Below are 11,218 nucleotides of genomic sequence, written 5' to 3' on the forward strand. Positions count from 1 at the left end.
TAATTACAGAAAGAATAACGTTTTAAAACAATTAACGCTGATTAATCGCATTTCTTAATGACCTTTGACCAAGTGTAGTTCTGGCTACAGTGACTGAAGGAGGCAGACGAGAAAGCGCTGCTTGGTAACTTTGATATTTTATTTTTTAAGCTACATGAATGACCAACTGACAAACTACCTTACTAAATCAACAGCATTACCTCGGTGTTAGGGTATGGCTACTGCACATTGAGATCAATATCCAAAATATTATATAATATTCCTCTTTTTAGTCAACTTCAGCATTCACTTATGCTGAGCACTGTGTGGTGTAGCTATAGGATGGTGTTTCTAGAGTTATAGACTGAGGAGGACGTATGTTTGTTGTCCCCGAATTGGACACTAGAGGTGCTGGGCTGGTAAGTGGAAGCAGCATACATAGTGGTGAAAGGTGTTGGCTTTTTAATGAGCCACCATACATAACTGATACATGCAAAACAAAACTTTTGTGTGACAATTATTGTATAGCCACCTTACTTACCGAACAAGCCAATTTAGTCCAGTGACTCCTGCTATGATTAGCACCCTGGATCTGGCCAGGCCACCAAGTAAACACTGCTGACAAAATGCAGAGGTGGGAGAGTGGCAGAGAGTAAAAGCTTTAATGTTCTGTACAGCTACGGCTACCACGTGTGATTGAATGTGTGGTTAGCAATAATAGAGGCGACAGACTGACTGTCTAATAGGGAAGCAGTGCATTTCCATCTATGTCTGTTCTGGTTACGAAGGTAACCTTGCCTCTGAAGGAGAACAGAAGACATCACCTTTGCTCAAAAATAGCGCTAACTGTTTTTTTTTCACCTGGAGTTTTTATTGGATTGGTCATGGGGCAGATATACTTCTCAAGGTCGGCAGGACTTAACTCTGGTTGGGCACTGCTATAGCCTACCTCCGGGATATCAACCTAGGTGGTTTGCAGTGTTGGGGAGTAATGCATTACATGTAATTGAGTTACATAATTTAATTACAAAATAAATGTAACAGTAATATATTACAGTTACTGTAGAACTTTTTTTAAATTCAATTACAGGTACTTTTGAAATTTTTCAAAATTACAATTTGAATTACATCTCAATATTGTCAGCAAAACCTTGCAAATAATATTGTATGTAAAAAGAACTGTTTCCCTCCACAGCCATAGTTTGATACGGGACCTTCTGCTCTATCACGTCTACAGAGCCATCAGCGTAGGCCTACATGCCTGCCTGTAAACGTGTTATGATTATCATTATATTATCCTCACAAAAAATGTGATGCTAATTCATGTATTGAATGCCCTTGCTGCCTTGTGCGCTTGTACAGAACTGCTCGGCAGCCTGTAGACCAAGGCCGAAATCTTCGCATGGATTTGGGGACTATATATATCATAAAAAAATCGGTAGTAATCAAAAAGTAATTAAAAGTAATTAGTTACGTTACTCAGAAAAAGTAATTCAAATAGTTACACTACTATTACATTTTAAACAGGGTAACTTGTAATTGTAACACATTTCATTTCTAAAGCAACCTTCCCAACACTGGTGGTTTGTCTTTAAACCTACGAAAATGGTCAAACTCTTACTCATGACTAAGCCAGGTGTTTCAGGCGCAATTTCAGAGACTCCATTCTCCATTTTTTGTTTTTGTTGCTTTGAGCTATGTTGAAATTTGCCACGCTTACAACTCACATAATTTGTTCACATCTCCTAGGGAACCTCTCATTTGGGCTTTTAGACGTCCTCCCTCGCTCCTCAGGCCTCGATCCTCACTGATCTACATAAAGAATGATGGGGCGAAAACAATGGGATAGGCTATCCAGTGTTAGTTATACATCAGTGGGAACGCCCCTAGAGGATCGAGGAGGCATGTTGAGAAGCACCTCTGAAGTTTAATTTTGCTCACTCAACAAAATGGCCACCAATGGCCAATCACAATTCAGAGGCTAAAATACCTTGTGCCAATATCATATGATGTAAAAAGTCAAAGACAAGCAGATCTCACTGCTACAATAGTTATGCAGAGGAATAATGCAGGATTGGCGATTTCATCTCTGGTTTCGGTTTCGTTTTTCGTTTTCGCTCGTTTTACGCTTGCATATTTCTCTGCAGAGCTTCCCCGACAGCTTTAGCGTGTATATTTATACATATATAGGCTATATATAAATATATTAAATTGCAAGCGTGGTTCTTCTTGTTCCTTTCGCGTCTCTGACTTCCAGATGTAAACAGCAAACGATCGTTTATCAGAAAGTTGCAAGGTTGTAATAGCGGAGAGGGACACTAGGGGCGGGAGGAAATGTGACTGTTTTCGATAAAACTGGTCAGTCAAGCAAAACAACGATTTCTAAGCGATTTTATGACCATGAAAAAGTTGCATAGGGTCTCTTTAAATGCATGCCCAATTGTTGTGCAGTTCCATCCTTTACAGCCACTGTAACTGGCACATTTAAATGACTGCTTGGACCCCGAGGATGCTTAATGATACAGTATGTGCAAGCATGTTGCCATTAAATCAGTTTCGAAGCAGCTTGAACTCTATCCTGTCATCTGTCCCACTTGTAATTTTGTCCAGCACCTGGACACACTCATTCACAAGCACACAGTATATGTGATACACACATGCACAAAGACTCACACACACTAACAATAAACACACAAAAAAAGACCCACACACACACAGTCTCTCTCTCTCTCTCTCTCTCTCTCTCTCTCTCTCTCTCTCTCTCATACATACACACACACACACACACACACACACAGGTAGGCCTACACACAAACAAACACACACTCACTCATACACACACACACGCACACGCACGCACGCACACACGCACACACACACACACACACACACACACACACACACACACACACACACACACACACACACACACAATACAGATATACAGGTGTTACCAAATGTGTCTGTTTTGTCTAGTTGTTGCAGACTTATTACAGTAGTAAGTGAAGCAGCGGACACAAGTTTGAAAAGTCACACACACAATCACAAACACAGTAGGCTACAGTTTGGTACATTTTTGAGCTAATTCTGCATAATTTTATTTTGTTACAAAGCATTGCAATCAGTTCAGACTGTATATTGTTGAACAATCATGTAATAATCATAATATTTTATAGGTGGCAAAACAATGCGGCGGTCATGGTTATGCCACCACCCACTCCCTGGCTTTTTTGTTTTGTTTTGTTTTAAATACTAATAAATGGGCCTTCAAAAAAGAGGGAAAAAACATGTTTCACTTCAAACTTCCCTAACCTCCATGAGGCTGAATTGCAATTATTTGCTCACATCTGATAAATTGGTAGCCTAGAAATCTACATTTCTGTATAGTTTGGCTTGCCAGGCTAATAAATTGGCTGAAATCTGGCCTAAACATAGAAACCACCAGGAGGATTTTTCCGCCAGAAGTCTAGTAACAGTGGTGGCCTGCGATGGTGTTTTGAACTATCGCGCTTTCTGTATGCAGTAGCCTGCCCAATAAAATCACGTGGTTTGTTCCTGGTTAGCAGCACCATACAAACAGAAAGACAAAGCTAGCGGCATTTGGACATCGTTACAGGTGACTGAACTGAAACATACTCGACATCAATAGCAAATTCAGTCATCTAATGGCTATTAGCGTTGACTCATCAAATTCTGTGTTTAATGAATTTATAACGGGCTACAAATGTTTGTGAAAACCATTAGCAAACACAGCGTAGATTTACCCCGCTAACAACTAGCTTAGATAGTAAGTTAGCTTAGTCTGATAGTTTACCATGCTGCATTAACGAAATGTTGCTATAGAAAATGCCAATGTTAGCTACAGTTAACTGTTCTTGTGTGGTAATATCGAGCATATCGAAGTCGATGTAACGTTAAACCACGCGAAAGAAGAGGCGAGCTTGGTGTAAAGGAACATGCTAACTTTGCAACCATCTTGGCCCCATATGATGGCTATTGGCTAACGCTGGTTATGTTGCCAGAAAGGTGTTCACAGTTGTGGCCGGTCGTATTGCTTTCGGGTAGCTGCTACCCCCACCTTCTTTTACCCGGGTCACTCACCTTATTTTGTTATGTATCTGCGTATCTGTTAATGTCCATATTTGACCTAATTAATGTTAGAGTTAACAGTGCCACAAACGTTAGCTTTTGCATCGTATTGTTGCTCTGAGCAGGACTGTGTGACCCACTCAAACATTTTTTTCATCAGTTTTTGCTTCTATGAAAAATTATAACCTAAACTTTTTATTACAGGACAAACATGAGTCTACGAAAGCAAACCCCGAGTGATTTCTTGAAGCAAATCATTGGAAGACCAGTGGTGGTAAAACTGAATTCAGGAGTGGATTACAGAGGTAGGCTAACATCCTAATGTTGGAAATTATTCCAATCCGGCTGGAAGATCATACTTGCAATTGTGTGATGTCATAATCTTTTCTATGTTTATTTTCCTCCCAGGTGTTCTTGCATGTCTGGATGGCTACATGAACATTGCTGTGGAACAAACAGAAGAATATGTAAATGGACAGTTAAAGAACAAGTATGGAGATGCATTTTTGAGGGGAAACAATGGTAAGTGTTGTCCTGCATTATTTAAAATAATTACATTCAGTAGTTGTATGTAAACGTTGCTGTGCATGGCCCTGAAGGCCTCTCAAGTTGGACATTCTGTAGTTATGGAGTACCATTTTAATACATTTATTTTTAACACTGATGTTTCCCAAGAGGGGGTCAGTACCTTAAATCTGTTTCAAGAGGAGCTCCTGATGATCACAAGACACTAAGGGTTCATTTCAATATGTCAGTCATCTTTCCCTCTTGGCATTGCATATCCTAGCCCTTCGCTTTGAAAACTGTTGTTGGAAGAAAGCAAGGAAAGGGATGTAAGGAGGATGGAGATATCAAAAATAGACATAAGAACATGAGATATTGTTCACTTGTGTATCAGGTACTGTCAGTTTGCTGATGCAATGGCATCACCTCTTGCTAGACATAAGGTGACTATGGGTAGAATTTTAGTCATTTTGAACCACATGCCTCTGGAAAAAGGCTGCAACCAGCTTCTAACGTTCTCTCCCTTGTGCATCACTTGTACTTGATAAGCCAGCTAGTATTGTTGACACACTATCGTCAGAGAGTAGGAGATATCTTAATCTAGTTAGACATGTTAATATAAATCCCAATTTATCCTACTGAAGCATAGACTAGATGTGGGTGGCATCTTCAGATGTCCTGAGTTTGTGCTGTCCTTTCTAGCCTGTGTTCACATTGCTTTCCCCCCATAATCTTAATGCATTAATGTGCAAATCCTCCCATGTGCGTAAAGCTTACCTTTTTCTGACAGACTTTGACAAGATTTGGGAAAGATTCTTGAAAGATTGTAGTCTTTTAACGAATGCCCCTCATTCAAGATTTACTCAAGACTACAATCTTTCAAGAATCTTCCCCAAATCTTGCTAAAGTCTGTCAGTGTAAGGTAGGCTTAAAGGGATATTCCGCCATTTTTGGAAATAAGTTCATTTTCCACCTCCCCTCGAGCAAAACAATTGATATTTACCTTTTTCCCGTTCATCCAGCCATTCTGTGAGCCTGGCGATACAACTTTTAGCTTCAGCCTAGCATAGATCATTGAATCGGATTAGACTAGTAGCATCTCGCCTGCTAGCACCATGTTTAAAAGTGACTAAGATTTCCGGTTATTTTCCCATTTAAACGTGTCTCTTCTCAAGTTAGAAAGTGCAATAAGACCAACTGAAAATGAAACCTGGCGTTTTTCTAGGCTGATTTGACATGGAACTACACTCTCATCTGGCGTAATAATCGAGGCAAGTTGCAAACGTACCATGGGCGCAGTGATATCAGGCACTACTACTGCTTGTTGTCTATGGGGACTATTTTCAGATGCTGCAAGTTGCCTTGATTATTACGCCAGATGATGATACTGTAGTATAACTGCACTGTACTGAAAAAAACTGCAGTATAACTGAAGTTATTATTTTTTTAAGGAAGAAGTCATGGAAAATGCTGCCAATGCATACGCAAAACATCTGCATAAAACAAATATTTACTTTGCTAAAAAATATATTTACTCTACTATGCTAGTTTACAGCACGACATTTGTTGTGCATTTTAATAAATGGCGCTTAACACAAAATAATCTTCTATCTGATTAATCGATTACATAATCGTTAGAATACTCAATTCCATCGATGGCAGTAGACTCAATTTAATCAGTATTTCATCATTATTTAAACATGATTTAATCACAACTTGGAGTACCTTGTTTCCTACTATTATTTTTTTTTAGACAAATCAGCCTTTGACACTCTCTTTTACAAAACACTAATAGCGTGGTGCTATTTGGATGTATATGAGTAAAGTCATCTTGCAGCATATGTATTGTGTAATATGTAATATATATAAGATGATTTTATAGCCATCTTTTTAGTCACCTTTAGCATGGGGTGCCAACACTTTCAGCCATGACTGTATATGTAAATAATCGCATGAACAAAAGATGGGGTGCCTTGTGTATGGTGTTTTTGATTGCACTAGTTTGGGAGGAAAAAACTATACTAATAGTTTGTTTTCTCTCTCTCTACAGTTTTGTATATCAGCACCCAGAAGAGAAAGCTTTGAAGTTTTCCAGTTTTTCATGTGATGGTATTTGTTTATGGTTGTATTTTTGAATCACTGTTTACAGTTTCTCAGTTTCAGTTTGTTGTGCAACCACTTTTTTTGTAAATTGAAGCACATTTGGGCATGTAGCTACAGCATGATGCAATAAATAATTGAATAAAACGAAGTTCTGGATGTTCTTGTTGGGTTATCTCTTCCATGCCAAAATTAGAACTTGATGGGAGAACCTACTCCAACCTTGGGGTCGGCTGAAATTCAAATGGGGTCGGCTGAGATATTGGGTAATTGACCAGAACATTACATACAAATATAGACATTAAATAAAAAGAATACGAAAACCCCCATGATATTCAAGTTCAGTAACTAATCGGATCCTTCATTACAATCTGGTTACTGTATGTAAAAATAAGCATAGATGTCTCACATGAGGTCATCATGGGTAACCATGCTTGATCAATGTTCCAAATAAAGTAGCAAGACAACCAGGTGATTTAGTCATACAATCAAGTTAGCTTGCAAGGATATTTGGGAAAAACACTGCCCGAATTGGATGTTATTGCAGAGATAAAATGTGCTCCCTCTCACTACATACTGTGAATGATTGGGGTCGGCAATATTAAATAGGGTCACCGGGCAGAACATTTTGGGAACCCCTGACTTACCCCATGCACTTCATTTGGATTACATGAAAGGGAGATGTTATGGCTGATGTTTAGAAGTATAGTCACTTATTTTGTTGCATGACTGGAGCCTTATTTAGTTCTTTGAACGTGTTTAGACTGATTAGGGATTCTACAATAACTTGGTACTGTAGTGAGTATGAACGTACTCTGTGTAGGTCCTCTGGATTCTCGGTGTAGGTACCAAGTGGTGTTTTACCAGTATTCACTTCAGGGTGAGACTGGATGCAGTCATGCTTTGACAACACATTGTCAACAGATAAGTCGGGGTTGAAAATGAAGTATTTTAGTTTTCTTTAAGTCACATCACCTGGTGTGTTTTTAATTTTAGGCACATCCAAACACGGACAGCTGATCAAAAGGTTGAACTATTAGCCAAGACTCGGCACAGTAGTGTGTGGCGTCTCTACATTATGCCCCTTTGGTTTTCCGGCCTGACGCACCTGTGTTTAACCCTTTTGACCTGCTTGCATCATATCCACCTGTTGCTTAACAGTCTTGTGGCTACACTCAACATCTGACACCATCTGAGGCCCACAAGTTGATAAATGTGGTTGGTGTGCATGTGGTCACAAGCACTGTCCTAGTGTGACCACAGACGAGACAGCCCCAGTATGCACAGATATGAGTTTAGATGTTCCTGCACTGGATTTCACATGGCTCATATCATTGAGTAAGTTACAAATAAGTGCAACCTCTACTCAATTAAAGGACTTTGATTTTAAAACTGCCCATTCTTGAATGTACTCATGTCCCTTTTTTTAGAGGCAGTATTCTATCCACTCGCCACACAGTTATGTAGAGTAATCAGTAGGCCTACTGAACCATTATGTTGGTGAAATTTGTTGCATTCCTGTACAAAAGTGGTGTTATTCTCGATCAATGGGTTTGCAGCTGTTAGGCTGACAATTCCAATCATTTACATTGGCTTTCAACATTAGCAATTGTTTTTTATCGTAGCTGCTCATTTGCAAAACACTTTGCAAAAATGTTTTTTTTTTTATGTGTTTCTGAAGACAACCAGTTTTTATCCTCAAAATTAATTTTGATGGTGTGTGCTTTCATGATGGAGAAAATGCACCTATTGCTCGGTTGGCATTGTGGAAGAAATCAGGTACCAGTCACCTGGCAGAGCTACATGTATGGCATTTTCCAGATACCCTTCTGTTCAACATCCCATGAACTAGAAGACTGTCCTCTGGGTGTTGCTTTTCTTATATGACTATTGGACATGATTTGTCTTCACACTTCAGAGGAGACATATCTTATATGATTACTGTAATTTCCCAACTATTGGCCAAGGCTTATACATTGATTTAGCAAAACATCTTCAGCTATGCGGTTAATACATGTGGGCAGTTGATATGGCATTAATATGCTTTTTGTTTCTATTAACTTCTGTGGCTTATACACAATGCGGCTAATACACAGGAAATTACTGTGACATGTTGCCACCAAAATGTGCTGTAAAAAGAATGTGAAAGAAACAATTGAAACAACATGGTACCATGAGATACACAATACCTTCTCCGAGCATACAGTAGGTCAGTGCTTGGAGAGGCTCTGCAGGGCTGTAGCTTGTCAGTTGCCATAGCTGCCACTGGTCCTGCATGGTGCTGACCCAGGTCCTGCAGCACAGCAGTGCCTAATCCTCCTCAGTGTCTTTGGGTGCCTCTCATCATGCCTCCTCGATCCTCGATGCTCGATCCTCGAGGGGCGTTCCCACTGATCTATAACTAACACTGGATAGACTATCCCATTGTTTCCCCCCCATCATTCTTTATGTAGATCAGTGAGGATCGAGGCATCGAGGAGCGAGGGAGGACGTATAAACGCTGCATGAAACGCACCCAATGTTCCTGCAATAACCCCTCAGCTGCTACGGGAGTCCGGCAACAGCTTCCTTAAGATGTGCTCTGGAGGACCTGAGGTTATCGTCCTCCTGTCCTGTTCATTGATCACCCTATTCTGCAAGCTTTGGATATCTTTTACTCTGCGCTGACCATCTTGAGGGCAACCTGTAATTTAACAAATGAGTTGAACATAGCATCCGTTCATTAGGCTAAGATAAGAAAATGCAATAAACATATGATTCATTAGGCTTCTAATGAGCTGTTTTGGATGCACTAGATTTGAAAGAGAGGAAGAGGGAGCTTGGCCAGGACCCTGTCTCTTTCTTTCTTTCTTTCTTTCTTTCTTCCTATCCTCTGCTCTCTTGCTTACTCCATCCCTCCATCCATCTTTCCTGTACACTGCTCTCTGGCCTCGAGAAGAAGACAAAAGGCTGCCAAGGTCAGTGTTGGTGCGGGGATGAAGGACGGCGTATTGATCAAACTCTGGAGCAGAGTGGCTGAGGGCTCGTCACTGAGCGCGCTCTTGTCGGGTCGTTATGGTGACCGTAGGAGGGTTAGCAGAGGCAAACTGTAATCAAAACCCATGGCCTCCGCAGCCTGTCTGCCTGTGTATGCAAGGAGACTAATTAGCGCGACTCACGATGATGACCCCATGCCAGACCTTGGTGCTGTCTTACATAGGGACATCCTTTGATGACATCCATGAACCAAGTGTGTTTGTCTGTGTGGTTCCGTCTGAATAAGCCCTATCTCAAAGGTCAGACCCTCAGACAAACTCATTCTTAAAAATGAAACAGCCAAAATGCATGGTACCTGAAATCCTTCTGGATTTAATTTGGGTGAACCGTCTGTGGTCAGATTGCCTCCCCTTGTATTTTTTGTCTTGAATTCTCAGTGTGCTAAGCATATTGCTGTTGCAGTTTGTAAGGGCTGATGCGCATCGTTAGACAACAGAGAGCAAAGCTCAATTTATGGATGCTTGCCAAAAACAGCCAAGACATCAGTGAAGTGCTACAGCTCCACCAGCTGTTAAAGCAGTTAAGTGCAGCTCCTGCACACTAGCGCTCAGGGGATAACCTTTCATTTACTGCTGGTGCCACTAACAATAATACCATACCCCACAAGTGGGTTCACTGATACTTACAAGAGAGGACCAATGTTATGGAAGTAATGTCAATTATGGTGCATTTCGATAACTGATTATTTAAATAAGATAATATGATTGCATTTCTTTTGACCAGGGATCTATAGTTGGTATACAGTGTGAATGCTTACTCCACGTATTGTATTTGGCACAACTTAAACGTGTGGTATTCCTTATGGCGGAGATAACTAAGGAAAGCTTTAATAGCAGGATCATTTGTGCGTGTGCCCTGTGTATGCATAAAGAATAGAGGTCACTAGGGTGACAGGATGGGCCTTCACTCAGCAAGCGCAGCACGTCTACACAATAATACCCTGTGGACTTCCATCTGAGGAGGGATCACATGTTCCCTGCCTCATCCACAGCATCAACGTGGGCTTCACCAGTGTTAACACAACTTAACAAGCACTGGGACTACAGCCGCATGCAGACATTTCAGCATTCCTGGTTAAAAGTTATCTTATTTTGAATTGAATCTCCAAAAGCTATAACGTTATATATGAAACATTTGTGAATAGACCTCAAGTTCCTGCGAGACAGCCTTACAATTTCACAGAAATATATTTGAAAATTCTATAATATTTTTTTTGTACTGTGATCCAGTGGTGTGTGTCAAGTTGGTAGTGCAAATAAGTCCAACAGTGCAGGTTAAAGTCTAGTGACCAGCAATAAACATGTATGTAAGTATGGACAATAAAAAGTGTAAACATAATTTAACAGTTCTAGTATAAACATATGGACAAGATAGAAATGACATAGTCATAAGAATAATATCAGCAGTGCAAGGACAAGTCAGATAAGGGTACAGGCATCAGTCATTGGTCAAGTATGAAGTTAGAAATATATGGACAAAATAAGAGAATGTAGACACAGTGATATAAGAG

The 11,218-nt window shown here is 40.2% G+C and overlaps 1 protein-coding gene across 1 annotated transcript; it reads left to right on the top strand.

Annotated features, from left to right (window-relative positions):
• The first annotated feature begins 3,454 nt into the window (after positions 1 to 3,454).
• lsm6 (LSM6 homolog, U6 small nuclear RNA and mRNA degradation associated) lies at positions 3,455 to 6,831 on the top strand. Its single transcript, XM_062553298.1, has 4 exons — positions 3,455 to 3,595; positions 4,273 to 4,373; positions 4,477 to 4,590; positions 6,623 to 6,831. The coding sequence occupies exons 2-4, from the start codon at positions 4,280 to 4,282 to the stop codon at positions 6,655 to 6,657; spliced, it is 243 nt and encodes an 80-aa protein (XP_062409282.1). The 5' UTR covers positions 3,455 to 3,595; positions 4,273 to 4,279; the 3' UTR covers positions 6,658 to 6,831.
• The last annotated feature ends 4,387 nt before the right edge of the window (positions 6,832 to 11,218 follow it).

Source organism: Sardina pilchardus, chromosome 2 (assembly GCF_963854185.1).
Source record: "Sardina pilchardus chromosome 2, fSarPil1.1, whole genome shotgun sequence".
NCBI lineage: Eukaryota > Metazoa > Chordata > Actinopteri > Clupeiformes > Clupeidae > Sardina > Sardina pilchardus.

Bases quoted from the DNA above. Each gene is read 5' to 3' on its own strand.
- lsm6 (XM_062553298.1), top strand. From the start codon at position 4,280: ATGAGTCTACGAAAGCAAACCCCGAGTGATTTCTTGAAGCAAATCATT. The intron at 4,374-4,476 runs GTAGGCTAACAT...TTTTCCTCCCAG, and splicing joins TTCAGGAGTGGATTACAGAG to GTGTTCTTGCATGTCTGGAT. The intron at 4,591-6,622 runs GTAAGTGTTGTC...CTCTCTCTACAG, and splicing joins ATTTTTGAGGGGAAACAATG to TTTTGTATATCAGCACCCAG.